Genomic DNA, 21,416 nt, shown 5'->3' on the forward strand with positions numbered 1-21,416 from the left:
GATTTCTGCGTCGGATAAGACAAGATAGATATCTTTTTTTAGAATACAGGACTTTAGATATTATAATTTAAAAATATAGTTTAGTCTGAAACAATTTGCACTTGAAGACTTAACGGTTTACCCTTAAAAATATCCCACAGAAAACTGACCCGTTAAACTATTTAAAATACTTTTCCAAAATCTATGCTTGTGGTTCCTTTTAAACTTTTAAAGTATCTTTTTAAAACCCGCATTTTAAAAATATACTTTTAAAAAGTCAACTTAAAAAATCCCCCTAACAAAATTAGAACACTCTTCCAAAATGTTCCTTAGAAGTCGGAGGCGTAGCCCTAAAGACTGGTTAAAAATTTAATTATTTATTCTTTTCAAATATATAACTACAAAATGCAGGTTAAGATATGACATCTCATTAAAAAAAAAACATGGACCTGAAAAACCTTCAATAAATTTTCCCTAAAATCTCCACGCTTTATACCCAAACATCTTTAAATATATCACAGAAATTTCCATTTCCCGCATTTTAAAAATATCCTTTTAAAAAGTCAACTTAAAAAATCCCCCTAACAAAATTAGAACACTCTTCCAAAATGTTCCTTAGAAGTCGGAGGCGTAGCCCTAAAGACTGGTTAAAAATTTAATTATTTATTCTTTTCAAATATATAACTACAAAATGCAGGCTAAGATATGACTTCTCATTAAAAAAAAAACATGGACCTGAAAAACCTTCAATAAGTTTTCCCTAAAATCTCCACGCTTTATACCCAAACATCTTTAAATATATCACAGAAATTTCCATGTAAACGCGATTTAGATTACAACAAGTAAAAAAGCTGTAATTTTGGCAGGGCCGAACTTTAAATACCCTTCACCATTTTAACGAATTTGGCAATTTTCTCAAAAATAAAATCCGTTAAAAATCCTTTTAAAATCTTAAAAATAACCGAATGTTGCCACTGTATTAGGATATATACGACGACGTGGACCTGCATAGGCAGCTTTTGTCATAAGCTATTACAATATTCAAATGCGAAACTTAAAAAAAATCGGTGAATAATGTCGCTAAAATCATCATAAATCGCGAGGTACCGTTATATGGGGGCTATACGAAGGCGTGGTCCTGCACAGACAGTTTTCTGTCATAGGCTGTAGTATCCATTACGAAATTCAAAAACCAAATTTGAAATAATTCCGGTGAATAATGTCGCTAAAATCATCAAAGTATTGAATATTGGGAGGTACCTTTATATGGGGGCTATAACAAAACGTGGACGTACATGGCCTATTTTCAATACCAAAAGTCCTGCAGATATAATATACATTTGAGTAAAATTTTATCAACCTATTTCATTTCGTTCGAAAGTTAGAGTGATTTCCACAGACGGACGGACATCGCAAAATGGATATAAAATTTTATGCTGATCATCAAGAATATATATACTTTGTGGGGTCTAAAATGTATATGTCGAGGTGTTACAAACGGAATGACAAACTTAATGTACCCTCCATACTATGGTGGAGGGTATAAAAACGGTAATGGTTTAGCTCGACCTCTTTTTTTAAAAAAGGTATCATTTAAGAAATTCACTGTTTTTAAAATATTCTATAAAGAGACATAGTTTAACCCTAAACGCTCTTTAAGAATACATATTTCTTAAAAAGCTACGGTTTAATCTTGAACTCTCTTTAAGAACTACTTCCTCAAAAACGATGGAAGCAACATACGACACCAAAAATATTCTGTACGTATTAAAACCTAATACCCCTTCAAAACATAATCCTGACACTATAATTTAAGAGACGCTCTTTAGCTTTAAACAACTTTAAAAAAATTGCTATAAACTTCTGTAAGCTTTCTGCAGCTTAGTCCTGGAAAAAAAAAATCCCTAAAAATACGTGTTTTAAATTGATATGTCTTCAAAAAATAGTCTTTAAAAAATACTCGTTTGCTTCTCTTCCAAAATGGCCTTGGAAGTCAGCGAATTTGAATCGGTTTCATCTTCAAAGAAGTATTTTAGAACAATATCATATAATTCCTCGTTTTTTTAAATATTTCTTTAAAGATTTAGTCTTCCAAAATTATTCCTTAAATTCCAAGGCCATATCTCAATTCTCATTGTACCTTCCAAGACACAGGCCCCTCCGAAATTTGTCATGTCCCTTGGCTTTGTCTTTTAAGTCAATACTGTCAGTATTTTTTAACAAATTTCTTCTACTTCAAAATTCCAAAAACCAACTATTTTTTTTTGGGAATTAAGTTTCGCCTAGATCTATCTTCCCTTTTCGGTATCATCATTGATTATGGCAAATAATGATTCAGAGCAAACAAATATCTCACCACCAGTAACTAATTCGCAAGAAGCAGAACAGCAACAACCATCATCCTCAAAGAATTTAAAAGAAAAATTGCAAAAGATTTTAAAATCATCTGCGGACTCCTCTTGTTCCAGTTCAATTGGAAAAGAAAAAAGCAAGCGAGTGAATTTGAAGATTAAATATTTTCTCAATTCCAATCGAAAATTAGATCCCTCTTTGGCTGTGAAGGCGGCAAAAATTCTATCTACTCCTCCCAAGGGTCAGAGGCCCAGCGATAATATTGAAGTGGTGACCGTTAAAAGACCAAACAGAAATTCAAACGGAAATAATATTTCAAACTTGATCCACAAAAATTCCAGTCCAAGGAGTAATCAAATTGAAAATACTGCAACAGAAACTATTGCGAATGCCGCCGATGATCATCAGCCATCATCTGATCCACAAAATTCAAACAAATCGAAATCAATTTTTAAAAGGAAATATAACTTTTTCACAAAACCTCACACGAGAGTTATAACAAGTAATAACAACATATCTGGGGACGAAGTAACAGAAGCCACAAATTCTGCTACTGCCGCTAGTACATCTTTAAAACGACTCCCCCTTGATTTGGAAAACAAAGCCATAAAACCCATAAACGTGCCAAAGCATTTGTTACGAGAATTTACAACTAATTTTAATATCTACAGCCAACAGTTCGAAGATAATAGTTTGATAACATCACCCGTTTTACAAACTCAACCCCGTGTACATTTGCGTAGTGTTGCTTTTGACAGCATGGTTGGCAAAAAGAAATCAAATAAAAGCAATGATGCAACGAAAAAGGTTAAGAAAACGAAAGATAAGGAATCTAGGGAAACAAATGTCGAACAAGAAAAGGATATTAAAGCCGCTTCATCTTTAGCAAAGGGGGCAATTGCAAATTACTCCCTTCAAAAAGGGAGTTTGGAAAATGAAAACGAACAACCTTCATCTTCGCGAAAAAGGGTAATTGGTATTTAGATTATTATTTCGTTTCAAGCTCCTCCTTAGTCATAAAATGGATATCCTATTAAGGGTAGCATTTCGTTTGTGATTCCCAATTGAAATAACAATTTCGAACTTCAAAAATATTTCCCTAAAACTTAAAACAACGAGCGTTGGTACGAGGCACAAAAAATTTATTCAAATATAAAAACCACACACTTTTTTTTTTGGAAAATTCTCACCGAAATGATTTTGTACTCATGTAAACAATATAAATGAGCTGTCACTGGAATAATTTTAACAGCTGTCGGATGAGTGGCTTAGAAATGACAGCAGTCTGAAGTTGGTTGCAGTTATTTCCTTCTCACCCTGTTCATATTATTCCTATAACCATTTTTTAAACATTTTATCTTCTCAGATGTTTTCAAAGCTTTTGTTTTTCAAATTTTGAATAAACTTTGTTCTGCTCATTGTTATTCCAATATCTTTGTCGCTTTCAAACAAAAAATATTTTTTTTAAATTGATTAACAAATCAAAATTAGCTTCTGTTTGATTTCTTCTTTTCGTTTTTTTTTTGCCTTTATTTCTTTTTGAAAATCGTGCGTTTGTTTTTATTCAAACTACAGCTTCTGCTCTGATGCCAATTTAATTTACATTTAAAAAAAATATGTACATTCTGCCTTTCTTTCAATTTTGTTGGCACCGCCAGAAAAAAGCACCCATGTTGTCTGTCGTCCATTTGTTTTGTAAATAACTCGTGACTTGTGATGATTTTTGTTCTTGTCCCTCAATGTTGAAAAGTGGTTCTTCGCCGTTTTCTTTCTTTGTTTGGTGGCGACGACGACGACGACGATGATGATGATGAAAGAATTTCTTTAAAACAGTTTGTGTATTTCGTTTCAATGGATTCTTCTAATGGTCAAAAAAGGGCAGCATGTGGACAAGACAGCAGCGGGAGAAGGGTTGATGAGGTATAGCTTGTCATATTTTTTGTTGATAGTATTTATTACCATTTAATTGCCCAGTGATTCATTCATTATAGAAGCCTTGGACAATTTTTCAATGAAATCGAAAAGGAATTTAAGGTTAATTTTTTTACAATATTGTTGCATGAATTGCATCTTATAGATTCGAAAATGAAGCGTAGGAAAGATTTTCTTACAATACCAATCAATGGCAACTGAATTTATTAATCTTCCATTTATAATACAAAACCAATATGGCCACAAATGTATAAACCTGGGATATTTATAAGGAAAAATATTAATTGATATAATATGAATAGTATTAAAAATTAAACCTTTTATTAATCTATTGTTTCTGATTTGTTTTATATAAAGGTAATACCAATACAAATCGGATTTTCATTGCCTTGCAATTTATGACTTCTAGAAAACCCAGAACAGATGCTTTTATCCCTAGGAAGGGATATATTCCTATAATCTTTCTTTTTCTTGTATATACAATTTTTATCAAAAATTTCATTTTCTTTTTTGTTGCAGAAAATAAATGAAGAAAATTCAGCCAAAACTAGCAGCGAAACAGCCGCATCCGCCGGTCCATCAACTTCCACCGAACCAGCCGAAGAAGATAAAGACAAGGAAGATGACAAAGATTCTAAAAAGAAAAAGAACCGTTGCTCCGAATGTCGCAAGAAAGTGGGCTTGACAGGTACGTATTACCAGTATTGTAGAGATCCGGATATAACAATTCAACAACTATTGGATATGAAAAATTGAATATGAAGAAAGACGAAGAGACATTTCTGAGGAATCTAAATTAAATAGATAAAAGGAAGAAGGTTTAATAGCATCATGGAAAAATTCTTTCTTTTTTAATATTTTTTTTAATAAAATCAAGAAGCAGTTAAAGAAAGTATCCCCATCTTCTGAAAATGACCATATATCGTCTCTATATAGAACTCAATGTGGAGAATATCTATAAGAATTTGTAGCTGCTGTTTCCTAATAACAAAAACTTGGAAATGCCGATTTTTTTCTATCCTTAAAAATTGCAGAAGAGAACACTATATAGAGATAATATATTTCAAGAAAGAGAGGCTATGGGTAGGCCAGAGGAATTGTCTATTCCTACAATAGAACTGGCAGGTCTCCTCCATAGCCATTTAAGGCATTTCAGAACATTTAGCCAAGGTCAAAGGGTACTATCAAGCCGATATAGGAAGGAAATTGAAAAACTTAATGTCTTAAAAACAACTCTTGAATAGAATCAAAATTTCCCTTAAAGGTGCCATATTTGATATCACATATACAGGGTGAGATGAAAAAACTGCAACCAACTTCAGACTGTTGTCATTTCTAAGCCACTCGTCCGACAGCTGTTAAAATTATTCCAGTGACAGCTCATTATATTGTTTGCAAGAGTACAAAAGCATTTTGGTGAGAATTTTCCAAAAAAAATTCAAGCGTGAAAAGTAAAGAAGCGTCTTGAAAGAAACCTGCTTCGCAGTGGCCGAAAAATGGCTCGTGGGCTGAACATATCGCAATATTCCATTCGGTAAATATTGAAAAATGAGCTCGAGGTAAAGCCATTAAAATTCTAAAAGTGCAAGAACTTACATCGCAACAGAAAGAATATAGACTGAAAATATCTAAAGAGTTACTTCGCTTGGCCGAAAGTGGTGAACTGCCGAATTTGGGAGTTTCTCCGATGAGAAAACATTCGTTGTCCAGCAGTTTGTAAACAAGCGCTTCGCCGAGAATGTTGCAAAATACCGGAAAGCAACATTCGGGCAGCGGGCGACGGCCATATTTCGTGCCAAAGGTTACCAATTCGAACAAATGTAAACTTATTCTAAAATTTGATGCTATTTTCAATAAAATTTGAAAGAAAAATGTAAAAATGATGTCGTTTGACTTTGTCGCAGTTTTTTATCTCAGCCTGCATACACTCCACGATAAACTTTCAACGTCTCTTCAAATTTTTGACAAAAAACCCCATTGGTTGTAACCACTGATTTTATGTTTGTTTGAGATCCTGACCATACCCTTTAGCTGAAATGCCACCAGTTCAATATTTAGAGATCTTAAGAGGTGGAACACACAAATTTTTCATTTTTTTATATGGCCCCCATTTGACGGCATCCCCCAATCAATGATAGTTTGAATGTCCTGTTACGAAAAATAATTTTTCTTCGTCCTTTTAATGACTTAATATCGCCTTCACTGTTGTTAATTTTTTATATCCACATTAATTTAATGTTTTTTTTTATATAATTTTTTTAAGAATTCTAATTAATATTAATTATTTCACCCCTTTTTTCAACAGGTTTCCTTTGCCGATGCGGTGGTCTTTACTGTGCTGTCCATCGATACAGCGATAAGCACAACTGCACATTTGATTATCGGGAGCACGGAGCCCAAGAGATCAGACGCAATAATCCGGTAGTCGTTGGCGAGAAAATACAAAAAATTTGAACTTTTGTGCCATCATCTTTAAACCACTTTATAATAATAATATAATTCTTATACATACATCTATATATAAATATAAAAAAGAAGGAAGGAAAAAAACAACAGAAAACACAAAAACTTATAAATATTAAATATACATATAATAAAAATATATTAAATAATACTGAAAAAAAAAAACGGAGAAAAATACAAAAACAACAACAAACACTAAAAGAAGAAACAGAAACAACTAATTTAAAGATAAAAAAAAGAAAAAAATTAAAAAAAAAAACTGGAAAATTATACATGAAAAAATACCCCCTGCAATAGCTCTCCTACTCCATCACACAACAAGCCAGCAAACAACCATAGCCACCACCACAACCATTACTTCTCTATACACACACAAGCAGACGACACACACACATATTTTTTTATATTTAATAATTAAAATTGATTGAAGTTTCTTATTTTGTTTTATTTAAAAGAAAAAAAATCAAGAAGAAAATAACCAAAAAGAAAAACAATTAAGTTGTCTTCTCTAAATAAATTTTTTAATGGAATAATGTTTAGTTTTCATTTGCAATCCAAACAAAAACACATACAACACAAACGCCTAAAACCATTATTACACCTCCTACCAATCTACCTACCTACCTACATATATAAATATATTTGCAATTAGCGTTTTTTTCTGTAGTAGAATTTTTTTGCTTTAGTTTTCATTATTACTATTATTATTTTTTTGTTTTTAATTATATAAAAAAATAAATAATTTCAACAAATATCGAAAAGGGAAAACAACATATATATTTTTATTTTTTATTATTATAATTATTATGATTTTTTTCTTGTATAGAACCAAGTTAGAGTAATACATTACATAGAAACAAACAAACACACACACATTTTAAGGGATAAAATTAATAATAATAATAATATATGAGAAAAATTTAATATATAAGACGTTAATATTTTTTCTTTCTTTCTTATATATACATATAATTAGTAGGATATTCTATAAACAAAAGCAAATTCTCTATACTTGTTCTCTACACCATTTTCAGATGTTATACACTAAAACGATATTTCACAAATAAAATTTCGAAAATTTTTCCCAATAAACTGCTGCGGTTATTTTTTTTTTAATTGAAATGTGAAGATCTATTTTTATTTCAACAAATTTCTTTGGTGATTTTGTAAAGGAAAGTAAAAAAATAACGTAAATGATAAAAATTTCATTTTTTTTTTTTTAGTTGTGAAAATCTATAAATTTTAGGAAATTTCCATAAAAAATTTATAGAATTTCAATCTAAATAAATTGCTATGGAATTTTGGAAATTACGGATTGCCAGTAAATATTTGAAATTGTGAAATTAAACAAAAAAAATGTTCTCCAATTTTAATAGATTTGCTGCAGTGCTTCTACCCAATATCAAGTAATTGTTGTTCAGTTGGCCATCTATTGAGAATTGAAGTTTAATTTAAATGTTACACAACAAACTTTGCTGTAGAAGTTTCTTTGTCAGGGTTTCCAAGTCCTCTCAGAGTGATGCCGAACTTTTGTCGGGAAATATGATGGAAATTAGATTTCGATACTCAAATATTTCAAAATAAATATATTCAAAACAAAATAAATCCTTTTTACTTCATCTATTTAATAAATCCCATATTGCTATTTTGTTTAATATCGAAATGGTTTCAAATATGGATTCTGGCTACCTTGTTATTTTGGAAATTTGAACAAACTTCGATTTTTGAGGTTTCAAGTGAATTTGTAACGAATTACTCAAATTTAAGTTCAAATTCATTCTTCAAATGAGATATCGTCCAAGCCAAGTAATTTTAATTTTTAACGAGAAACCCTGTTTGGATTTCAATTGGATAACTGCAAATAAATCCTTTTTAACTTCATCTACTTAAACAAACCCACATTGCTATTTTGTTTTATATCGAAATGGTTTCAAATTCTGGCTACCATCTTTATGGCCAATTGTTATTTTCGAAATTTGAACAACCTTCGATTTTTAAGATTTGTAATGAATTACCAAGCCAAGTAATAATTTTTATCGAGAAAACCCTATTTGTATTTCGAGTGGATAACAAATCCGAGTGTACCCAAACCGCTGCATACTCATTTTAAAACTCGAATAGGAATTGGATTTACAAAGCTATTTCATTGAGAACATGGACTTCCGTTACGATCGAAATATTTTATTTTGGTGAGAATACAAAACTATACGCCAAAATCCAATTTTTGATTCAAACAATTTTAAAATCCCTTTGTAAAAATTGTTTAATTAAAAAAAATATTCTGGAAATATTCGTTTGAATTATTTAAATTCAACTTCAATATCTAAAACTTTTATAACTTTCAATTCAAGTCTTTGTTTTTTAACACGATAATTTACAAGTTTGAAGTGAAATATATATTTTTTTGTATAACATTTGAAAATGGTGTAGTAGTTTAAAATTATTTAAAAACAAATCAAAACATATTGAAGAAGTAAAGTGCTGCTGCAGTTTTTTTTTTTAACATAGATTATTTTTTTTTGTTCTTTTGAAAATTACTTTTCTTATTTAGAAAATTTAGTAAAAAAAAAACAACGGTAATTTTTGCTTTAAACAACAAAACTCGATATAAAAAGGAATTATTATTAAAAAATTATATAGGATTTAATTTTTATTCTTTTCTTGAAAAAATCAAAAAAAAAAAAAAAAAAAAAAAAACAACTCAATACACACCGACACCTACACTTACACGCGATTTCTTTTTAATATAGTTTTTAAATGTTTATATAATGAAAAGAAAAAGAAGGAAAAAAAAAACAAAAACAGAAAATGGAAATAATGCAAACCAAGCTCTTTTTAATGTAATTAATTATCATTATTATTAATTAATTAATATTAGTTTATAAAATATAAAAGATAAGAAAAAGGAGAAGAAAAACAAAAAAACCAATAAACAATTCTAAAAATGAAACCAACAAAACACTTTTGAAAAAACACCCTACTAAAAAAAAAAAGAAATTTTACACTAAGTTCAAAAAAACTTATTTAATACTACTACAACAACAACAAACAAGTGGGAAAAAGGAACAAACAAGTAAAACCTACTACTATTTACTAGACAAAAACCAACAACATATATAAAATCCAAGCAAACTTTATATAAATATAAACAAAAGGCAAACTAATGGACAAAAGTATTTTGGGGTTTGTAATGAAAACAAAAAATGAAAAACACAACTGCTTAACAAAAAGATACCCAAAATGCTTTTAATCTAAATTATATTTGAATAAAATATGGAAAAATTAAGAACTCTTTCAATGCTTATAAAACAAACAAAATGTTTTGAAATCTAATGAGTAGATAAATCCAGCGGGAAACAAAACAATTAGCAAGGATTTTGTATCCATCTACCAATCAAACCAAGCCCCCATCTAAAAACACAGTAGAAGTAGAGATTATTATTGATTTTATTTTCGTTATTTCTTTATTATTTTTCTTTTGAAAATTTGTGTGAGTTTTGTTTATTATTAATTTTTTTCTCTTTCTCTCTCTCCCACTATCTCTCTGAGCAAGTCTAAAGTTAATATGGTTTTAATTATATACAAATAAACAATAAAATAATAATAATTAAAAAAACACAACAATATTGAAATTGAAACTTTAAAAAACAAATAAAATAATATATAAAAACAAACAAATTACCCTTGTCTTTTGAGTATTTCTTAACATTAGGTTTGAAATTGAATGTGTTTGCCCCCCATTCGCAATGAAAGCAACAAGTAATGAAGTGGTATGACAAGGGAATGCTGCTGTGAAAGGCCAAAGCTCTTCCCCTTTCTTTCTTATCGGCTTGTTATTGACAAGAAGCTGGGAATGTTTTTTTTTGTCATGGGTTTTAAATGTTTATTGGACGATGTTTTTCAGTTTTCTCATCTAAATATCTGGTAAAATTTCTATGCGGGTTATGTTTCCTGTTTGTTTGAACGCGATCAACTAACGAAATCATAATCAAGTTATATTTGTAGATTTACAGGGTGATATAAAAAAACTGCAACAAAGTCAAACACCATAATTTTTATACATTTTTTTTTAAATTTTATTGAATGAAAGCAAAAAATGCTTCAAATTATATTCCCTAATAAATTCACGAAAATAGCACTGACAAGACTTCAAAACATGACCCTTAAAAAACGAGATCATTGCTGCGATTAGTCCTTCAAAATATTCTTTGCAGAATAACTCTGACAAGCCTTCAAAATTTCTTTCTTTAAGGATCCATGAATTTGGCTCTGAACCAAACCCTTAAAACCCACAAAATTTAAAAAATATTCTTTGCAAAATAACTCTGGCAGGCCTTTAAAATAACTTTCTTTAAAGATCCATGAATTTGGCTCTGGACCAAGCCCTTAAAACCACAAAATTGTTTTCTATCTATTCGAAAAATTAATGGATTTATTTTCCAAACTAAAAAAAAATCCAAGAGAATAGTTACGGAAATATTCCTTAAAAACTATAATAACCCTTCAAAAATACCTAAAATCCATAAATATATACATTCAAAAACGTTGAATATATCTTTTCAAAAATATTTCTTAAATATCTAAAAAATTAGCGATAATAAAATTGCATAATCCCTAAAAATTCACAACTGCAACAAATTCAAACGCCATAATTTTTACTTTTTTTTAAATTTTATTGAATGAAAGCAAAAAATGTCGGAAATAGCATCAAATTTTAGATAAGTTTAGATTTGTTCGAATTGGTCACTTTTGGCACAAATTATGGCCTTCAAACGGTTAATGAAACCGTCACACGCTGCCAGAATGTTGCTCTACGGAATTTTTGCCCATTCCAGACGAAGCGCTTGCTTGAGGTGATCGACATTTTGGTATTTTTTAGTGCCAACCTTGCTTTCCAAAATACTCCAGACACAATAGCCCAACGGATTGGTATCCGGATATTTTGGGGGCCATTGTTCGCTGGAAATGAAGCGAGAAATCTTATTTTGTAACCATTTTTGGATGGCGCGTGCTGAGATGGCGATGGTGCTAAGTTCTGTTGGAATGTCCAAGGTCTGCGGCCAAAATGTTTGCATGCCCAATGCTTTAAAATATTTTCACGATATAAGATATTCGGTATTTATTCTGATGCCACGGTCAATTAATACGAGCGGAGAGCGACCACACAATCATCATGGCCGGCGCTTGGGTGGGTTCTGGTGGCCAACCGAAGGTGCACATTTTCAGCTGACCTCTTTGGCAAGTAAACACGAACATTTTGTTTGTTTACAAACTGCTAGACAACAAATGTTTTCCCATCGGAGAAAACCAAATTCAGCAATTTAACACTTTCGCCTAAGCGAAGCAACTCTTTAGCTCTTTTGAGTCTATTTTCTTTCAGTTGCGGTGTAAGTTTTTGCACTTTTTGGAATTGCAATGGCTCAATGGCCGAGCTCATTTTTCAATATTTGCCAAATTGCGATATGTTCAGCTCACGAGCCATTTTTCGGCCACTGCGACGCGGGTTTCGATCAAGTCGCTTGTTATTTTTCGAACCATTTTTGCTGATGTTGCTGTTTTCTTCCGTCCACTCCCTTGACGTCGGGCTACGCTACCAGTATCGGCAACGACCGATGGTACCAGACACAAAAGATTTAATGAGCTGTCACTGGAATAATTTTAACAGCTCTCGGGCGAGTGGCTTAGAAATGACAGCAGCCTGAAGTTGGTTGCAGTTTTTTCATCTCACTCTGTATGATTTTCTCGATTCACGGCTGCAAACAAATCTACCCAAATGTTCATTGCCTAATAATGGGTTTCTTCCAAATCAATTTTTGACATGCCACCTGAAATAATTAGTTATTCTGTGGCCAATGACGATCGAGAAATTAGTAATTTTCATTTGACCCAAATTCTCTTCAATAAGCCATCGTGTATTAATATGCCTTTCTTCGTTTGCCGACTCCGAGTCTCGAACTCACAACCTCGTAGTCTGATGCACACACTCTTTGACGACGTTACTTTTTACTTGGTAGCGAGAAAGGAGAGTTCCTTTGCAAAGTTTTTTTAAACCCTTATTTTTTCAACTTGCTGACATTAGCATATTTTTTAATGGGTTATTCGGCCAAACATGATGGAGAGCATTGTTGGCAATTTGTACCTTACTCCTGCTGTTTTTCTACAAAGTATATATATATATATATTTTTGATCAACATAAAATTCTAAGGCGATTTAGCGATGTCCGTCTGGCTGTCTGTTGTAATCACGCTTCATTCAAAACGAATTAAGAAATTTTGCACATATCTGTGTTTTGTCTGCATGCAGGTCAAGTATGGCCCTCATATAACGGTACCTCCCGATATTCCGTATTTTGAATTGTCTGTCAACGGAATTGTCTGAAAATCCACACAAGGAGTTCCTTGTGAGTTTTTTATCCCCTGGAAAAGAATTATCTATATCGGTAAACGATATCGTACAGCCCCCATATAACGGTACCCCCGATATTCGGCATTTCGATGATTTTAGCCACATTTTTCAATGACATTGACTTAAATTCTACACAAGGTGTTCTCTATATAAGTACTCGACCCTCCGGAAGGGAATTGCCTATATAAGTCCACGATGTCGTATATACCCCATAGAACGGAATCTCCCGATATTCTGTATTTTGATGATTTTTGCCACATTTTTCGACGGAATTGTATGAAAATCCACACAAGGAGTTCCTTGTGAGTACTTTATCCCCTGGAAGAGAGTTATCTATATTGGTCCATGATATCGTATAGCCCGTATCGTAACGGTACCTCCCTTCATCCGATATTTTGATGACATTCGCAACATTATCCAGCGGAATTGTTTCAAATTTCGTATTCGAAGTTGGTAATGGGTATTACAGTCTATGCAAAAAAAATTTCGTCTTCGTATATGCCTGTCAGTATTGACAGTACAATTCAAAGCAATTGGACGGCGTACGGCTTCTCCCTTGTTATTTGACGCAGTTATGAAATAAAAACAAAGCGGGCTCTCTTACCTTTGAGTTGAGCTATTAATGAAGTCGCAACCATCCAACCAGTATGCGAGGCGTTTCACCGTTACTATTTAGTGGCTAGAAGAAGACCAATTTTGGAAAGGTCCATTTAGTCAATTCTCTATGGAACTTTTAAGACATTTACGTTTTTTTCTGTTTATATAAAAGGATTACCACCAGAACATCTACCCTGGTTTATCTTCTATATCTTCCGACTACAGGAAGGTAACTTACTTCTAGTCCTATGGAGAGAGGGTATCAAAATAGTTATGGAATTTAATTCCATTTATGCTTGCTCAATTTACATCATATTTTTAATTTTCAGTTATTGTCTTATTTATTTAAAAACTAACAATGTAAATATATCTAAAACTGATTGTGTGTGGTGTATATACATGTATTAAATAAAAAAATAATTGCAATTATAAATACCAACACTAGTTTGTCTATAAATTTAATTTTAATATTTCTCAAGAAGTATTCGACTTCAAAACATATGTTTTTTTAGCTTCTAATTGTAGCACGCATTGTATTATAAAAATAAGAACATATATGAATTAAAACCTAAATTAATAAATTTTTGGAATATAAATAAATGTTACTTAGGGACCCACTTGAAATTCAACATTTAAAAATCTTTATAATGTAATTGCATTGGTGAAGTTATCTTTATCTTTAATATTCATTTTACTACTTTTTATTTTTATATAAAGTATGTTAACAAAGTAAGATTGTTTAACCGTGATAAATAGCCAATCACAACCAATTTGACTATGGGAAACATACGTTACATTTATTGTGATTGATGGATTATCCGATCCATTCGCCACAAAATATTTGTATTTAAATAAATAATTTGGACTTTATATAGACATTTTTGTGTATCTAGATTTCTTCACGATCTATCAATCAAAGAAACATAATTTTTTTTTGTTAAAATCCTTGGACCGATTCTTGCTTTATGAAATTTTGAAATGGACCCGGATAACAGCCATTAGCCGAAATTAACAAATTTGAAGATAATTTACGAACTTACTATAAATACATGGTGATATAAAAGTTTTCAACAAAGTCAAATGCCATAATTTTTACATTTTTTTACATTTTATTGAATGAAAGCAAAAATTTCGGAATTATCAATCAAAGAAACATAATTTTTTTTTTAGTTAAAATCCTTGGACCGATCCTTTCTTTATGAAATTTTGAAATGGACCCGGATAACAGCCATTAGCAGCAATTAACTAATTTGATGATAATTTACGAACTTACTATAAATACATGTGATATAAAAAATTGCAACAAAGTCAAATGCCATAGTTTTAAAATTTTTTAATTTTATTGAAAATTTTAGAATAAGTTTAAATTTGTACGAATTGGTCACCTTTGGCACGAATTATGACCTTCAAACTGCCAATGAAACCGTCACGCGCTGTCCTAATGTTGCATTCCATTCCTGGCGAAGGGCTTGCTTGAGGTGATCGACACTTTGGTATTTTTTAGTGCCAACCTTGCTTTCCAAAATACTCCAGACACAATAGTCCAACGGATCGGTAACCAGAGATGATGGTGGCCATTGTAACCATTCTTGGGTGGCGCGTGCTGAGTCTTGTTGGAATGTCCGAGGTCTGCGGTCAAAATGTTTGAGTGCCCAAGGCTTTAATACACCCTCTATAATATTTTCACGATAATATTCGGCATTTATTCTGACGCCACGGTCGTTAAATACGATCGGAGAGCGACCATCGGCTTTTATGGTAGCCCACTCCATCACCATGGTCTGCGTTTGAGTTTTGGTGACCAACCGAAGGTGGACATTTTCAGCTGATCTCTTTGGTAAGTAAATACGATCATTTTGTTTGTTCACAAACTGCTGGACAACGAATGTTTTATCATCGGAGAAAATCAAATTCGGCAGTTCGGCCAAGCGAAGCAACTCCTTAGCTCTTTTGGGTCTATTTTCTTTCTGTTGCGGTGTAAGTTCTTGCACTCTTTGGAATTTCAATGGCATTACCCCGAGCTCATTTTTCAATATCTGCCATATGAAATATTGCGATGTGTTCAGCTCACGAGCCATTTTTCGGCCACTGCGACGCGGGTTTCGATCAAGTCGCTTCTTTACTTTACTGGTGTCGAATAACTTTTTTTCTGGAAAATTGTCACTAAAATGCTTTTGTACGCTTGTAAACAATATAATGAGCTGTGACTGGAATAATTTTAACAGCTATCGAACGAGTGGCTGAGAAATTACAGCAGTCTGAAGTTGGTTGTAGTTTTTTCATCTCACCCTGTATTAAGTTCGTCATTCCGTTTGTAACTCATCAAAATAATAATTTTAGACCTAACAAAGTATATAGATTCTTGATCCGCGTAAAATTCTAAGACGATTTAGCCCTGTCTGTCCCTCCGTCTGTTGTAATCACGCTAGAGTCAAAACGAATTAAGATAGAGAGCTAAAATTGCACAGATCAGTATTTTGTGAGTACTTTGCCCCCTGGATAGATAGTTATCTATATAGGTCCACGATATCGTATATCCCTTATATAACAGTATCTCCCAATATTCGGAATTTTCATGACTTTAGTCACATTTTTCAATGAAATTGTCTCAAAATCCACACAAGGAGTTCCTTCTCAGTACTTTACTCCCTGGAAACGAATTGTCTACATAGGTCCGCAATCTCTTATATACACCATATAACGGTACCTCGCTATATTCCATATTTTCATGATTTTACCCACACAATGAGTTCCTTCTGAGTACTTTTCCCTCTGGAAAGAATTGTCTATGTAGGTTCACCATATATATACCCCATATAACGGTACCTTCCTATATTTGGTATTTATTTAGTAGCTTTATTCAATGGAATTGTTTCAAATTTCGTATTTAAAGTTCGGAATCGGAACTACAGCCTATGACAAAAAATTATGCAGGTCCACGTCTTCGTATAACCCCATCAATTTCTGATTCAATCGTGCGAAATCAATATGCGCAGGAGACGGCGTATAAATTGAACTAGATATGTAATCGCTCCATCACTAGTTCATACGCTCATAAATGACTCATTTATTCGAATTAGCCCTTTCGTGAACCATGCAACTATTATTTGAACACTTGTATTCTATTGGTTACCAAATTTAGTACAAAACATTAAAAATTTGTTTAGTAAATTAAATAAAAAAAAAATTTTAATAGCGAACACCTGCATTTTTTCTCATTTTCATAGAACAAGAATCGGGTCTAGGATCTAATTATTTAAAAAAGGCTAAATGGTGTAGCAAAGTGCAATAGAATGAAATCTTTAAATAAATGTAATGATTACAAAACATTTACGATTTTCCAATATGCAAAAGTCTCCAAACCTCCTCAATACTTTGGAAAATTTATTACGATTTTTTTTCTAAAAAAAAAAAAAATAAATAAAATACTTAGAATAAAATACAAAAACGACTGTAGTGACGCAAAACACTAGAATTTCTAAGTTAAGAAAAAATATAAAAAATTATATTTAAAATAACAATAAGTCATTTTAAGGCAATACAGATATACAAATACAAAAACAAATAAAAAATAATAATTTTTTGATTTGCCAGCAATTAAAGTGCTTATTTAATGAGTGAAAGATAACCACGAAAAAAAATAATATCCAATCAAGTTGCATATACTTTTTTTTATTAATCTATTCATTTTGTAAACAATTTCAAATAAAATAATATATATAAAAAATAACGAAATTAATTGCAAATTTTCATTTAGCTAAATATGCGTTTTTTATATAGCCAAACTAATTAAAAAAAATAATTACGTTTATGTGGTAAGACTTACAACAACAAAATCCTTAAGAGAAATATATAACCATAACAAGCGATCATTTATATAAGAATTATAATAACAATATTATTAATTAATACATAAAACCCCCTAAATATTATAGAAATCATATTTGTAAGTTTTATGCTATTTGTAAACTAAAATTAAATTAATGCAAACGAGAAAAAAAAAAAACAAAAATAAAATGCAAATTCCCTAACCCAGAGAAAAAAAAAAACTAAATTTAATGCAAAAATATATATGAACCTAATTTAAATAATATGATATAAATAATATTATGTAAAAAGAATTCGTATTAATTTAAATGACAACTAAATATAAACCGACACACAGACACAATAATATAAAGAAAAAGAAAATAAAACCATTAAGACCCTAGCATCCGATAACTGATCATGACTTAGAGATACGCAAGCATGTATGCAAGCTAAATCAACAATGAAAATAAAAAAGAAATATAAACAAATAAAGAAATTTATTCTAAAAACTATAAAATTGGTATTTTATTTATTTTGTAACATTTTCAGCTGTTGCGGGGCGTGCAAAACGTTTACGAACAATCCCAGAAAAAACTTCCCTTTGATTCCGTAAAGATCGGGAGGTATTTTTATATGGGGGCTATACGAAGACCTGGACCTGCATACGCATTTTTTCATAGGCTGTAGTACACATTTCGAATTCCAAATACGAAGTTGGAAACAATTCCTGTAAAAATGTCGTGGAAATCATCAAAATACCGAATATCGGGGCGTACCGTTGTTTAGGAGCCATACGGTATCGTGGACCTATATAGACAATGCTCTTCCAGGGGGTAAACTACTCAAAAGGAGCTTCTTATGTGGATTTTCAGACAATTGCATTGAAAAATATGGCTACAATAATCAAAATACCGAATATAGGGAGGTACCGTTATATGCGGGATGTACCATATCGTGGACCTATACAGGCAATATTCTTCTAGGGGGTAAAGTACTCAGAAGGAACACCTGGTGTGAATTTTGAAACAATTCCATTGAAAAATATTGCTAAAATCATGAAAATACCGAATATCGGACGGGGCTAAATCGCCTTAGAATGCCTTCAAACGGCCAATGAAACCGTCACACGCTGCCCGAATGTTGCTCTGCGGTATTTTTGCCCATTCCCGGCGTAGCGCTTACTTGAGGTGATCGCCACTTTGGTATTTTTTAGTGCCTTTCAAATTAACTCCAGACACAATAGTCCGGAGATTTTGGTGGCCGCTGTGCGCTAGAAATGAAGCGAGGAACCTCATTTTGTAACCATTCTTGGGTGGCGCGTGCTGAGTGCGATGGTGCTGAGTCGAGCGGAGAGAGACCATCGGCTGTTATGGCGGCCCACACCAGCTCGAGGTTTTGCTGATGAAGTAGTGGGCCTTGGCTAGCGTATTTGTGTAAACAGTGGAGTTTGGAAGAGAAGCAAAGTCTTAAAAGTGCTCACTATAGGGTAGATACTCTCTTTTTCCCCTCTCTCCACTTACTTTGCATTCATCTCTTTCGACAACTGCATTATTCTCTCACATCGCCAGTGCACAAAGTGCATTCAACACGTCTGCATGTAATTTTTTGCAGATAATTTATTAACAAATCCAACATGAATGTGATTTTCCTAAAAATTGTTTTACTAATGTAAGAATGTGACAATGTAATTTCCCAATACAGACAATATGTTGTGCTAAATTTTAATCAAATATTACTGTGAAATAATCAAAGTGTCTTAGTATTTTTGTGTTGTTACAAAAACAATCAGTTATGTGGCCCGTTATGCTTTGTGCAGAAAATGTAAACAAATCGACATGTTATTTTGTGAAATGGTTTGGTGAAATTGTGAAGTGTTTAAAAACAGGAAATGAAAGTGACATCACTTTGGGTTCCTAATCATGGACCAAGTATTAAAATCCATAGATATCGTTGGATTTGTTTTCAAAATAGTAATTTTTTCTCAGCAGTGTAACCAGGTAAGTGTTCACTTAATTTGTTTATGGCTACAGAGAGTTGATATCATTTGAAAGGGCAAAGATGTACATACAGGGTGAGATGAAAAAACTTCAACCAACTTCAGACTGCTGTCATTTATAAGTCACTCGTCCGACAGATGTTAAAATTATTACAGTGAAAGCTCATTATATTGCAAAAGCATTTTGGTAAGAATTTTCCAGAAAAAAAGTTATTCGTGATGGAATTCCAGCGTGATAGTGTGATTTCTTTATATTTGGCTGGAAAACCACAAGTGGCTATCGTTAGAGCATTCCAGCATATAAATGTGAATACATCTTTTGTGTCTCGTACCATGGCTCGTTACCCTGGTACTGGTAGCGTAGCCCGACGTCAAGGGAGTGGAAACATCAGCAGAAATGGTTCGAAAAGTAAAGAAGCGACTTGATCTAAACCCACGTCGCAGTGGCCGAAAATGGCTCGTAAGCTGAACATATCGCAATATTCCATTCGGCAAATATTGTAAAATGAGCTCGGGGTAAAGCCATTGGAATTCCGAAAAGTGCAAGAGCTAAAAAGTTGCTTCGCTTCGCCGAAAGTGGTAAACTGCCGAATTTGGTTTTCTCCGATGCGAAAACATTCGTTGTCCAGCAGTTTTTAAACAAACAAAATGATCGTGTTTACTTGCCAAAGAGGTCAGCTGAAAATGTTCACCACCCAAACTCAATCGCCGGCCATGGTGATGGTGTGGGCCGCCATAACAGCCGATGGTCTCTCTCCGCTCGTTTTAATCGACCGTGGCATCAGAATACATGAAGAATATTATCGCGAAAATATTCTGGAGGGTGTATTAAAGCCTTGGCCACGCAAACATTTTGGCCGCAGACCTTGGACATTCCAACAGAACTCAGCACCATCGCACTCAGCACGCGCCACCCAAGAATGGTTACCAAATGAAGTTTCTCGCTTCATTTCCAGCGCACAATGGCCACCAAAATCTCCGGATACCAATCCGTTGAACAATTGTGTCTGGAGTATTTTGGAAAGCAATGTTGGCACTAAAAAACACCAGAGTGTCGATCACCTCAAGCAAGCGCTTCGCCGGGAATGGGCCAAAATACCGCAGAGCAACATTCGGACAGCGTGTGACTGTTTCATTCGCCGTTTGAAGGTCATAATTAGTGCCAAAGGTGACCAATTCGAACAAATCTAAAGTTATTCTAAAATATGATGCTATTTCCGATTTTTTTTGCTTTCTTTTGAGTCTATTGTCTTTCTGTTGCTGTTTAAGTTCTTGCACTTTTTGGAATTTCAATGGCTTAACACCGATTTTTCAGTATTTGCCGAGTGGAATATTGCGATATGTTCAGCTCACGAGCCATTTTTCGGCCACTGCGACGGGGGTCGATCAAGTCGCTTCCTTACTTTTCGAACCATTTCTGCGGATTTTGCTGTTTTTTTCTGTCCACTTTCTTGACGTCAGGCTACGCTACTAATATTACGGTAACGAGCGATGGTACGAGACACAAAAGATTTATTCACATTTAAATGCTGGAGTGCTCTAACGATAGCCACTTGTGGTTTTCCAACCAAATATAAAGAAATCACGCTTGAATTCCATCACGAATAACTCTTTTTCTGGAAAATTCTTACCAAAATGCTTTTGCACGCTTGAACAATATAATGAGCTTTCACTGGAATAATTTTAAGAGCTATCGGACGAGTGGCTTAGAAATGACAGAAGTCTGAAGTTGGTTGCAGTTTTTCATCTCACCCTGTATGTCATGGGCACAGAATATAGTCAGACAGATATAGATAGACCGATTCGAATTGTCCTTAATCGATTTTGTACAAAGAGACCTGGGAAACGTTATTTCAATGAGGCAAATTTTGATGAATCGGG

At 32.8% G+C, this 21,416-nt stretch overlaps 1 protein-coding gene across 2 annotated transcripts in view; it reads left to right on the top strand.

The window, feature by feature from the left end:
- LOC101889916 (AN1-type zinc finger protein 5) overlaps nucleotides 1–10,404 on the top strand; it is a 74,543-nt gene extending 64,139 nt beyond the window's left edge. The window contains exons 1-3 of one of the 2 annotated variants that reach the window (XM_059123111.1): nucleotides 2,206–3,300; nucleotides 4,783–4,951; nucleotides 6,569–10,404. In XM_059123111.1, coding sequence (XP_058979094.1) covers nucleotides 2,299–3,300; nucleotides 4,783–4,951; nucleotides 6,569–6,717 — 1,320 coding nt within the window. In that variant the 5' untranslated portion in view covers nucleotides 2,206–2,298 and the 3' untranslated portion in view covers nucleotides 6,718–10,404. Of the gene's footprint in view, nucleotides 1–2,205; nucleotides 3,301–4,782; nucleotides 4,952–6,568 lie in introns of those variants that run through there. The other variant, XM_005180085.4, reaches the window with a different exon arrangement.
- The last annotated feature ends 11,012 nt before the right edge of the window (nucleotides 10,405–21,416 follow it).

The sequence above is a fragment of the Musca domestica genome, unplaced genomic scaffold (genome assembly GCF_030504385.1).
Source record: "Musca domestica strain aabys unplaced genomic scaffold, Musca_domestica.polishedcontigs.V.1.1 222, whole genome shotgun sequence".
Lineage (NCBI taxonomy): Eukaryota > Metazoa > Arthropoda > Insecta > Diptera > Muscidae > Musca > Musca domestica.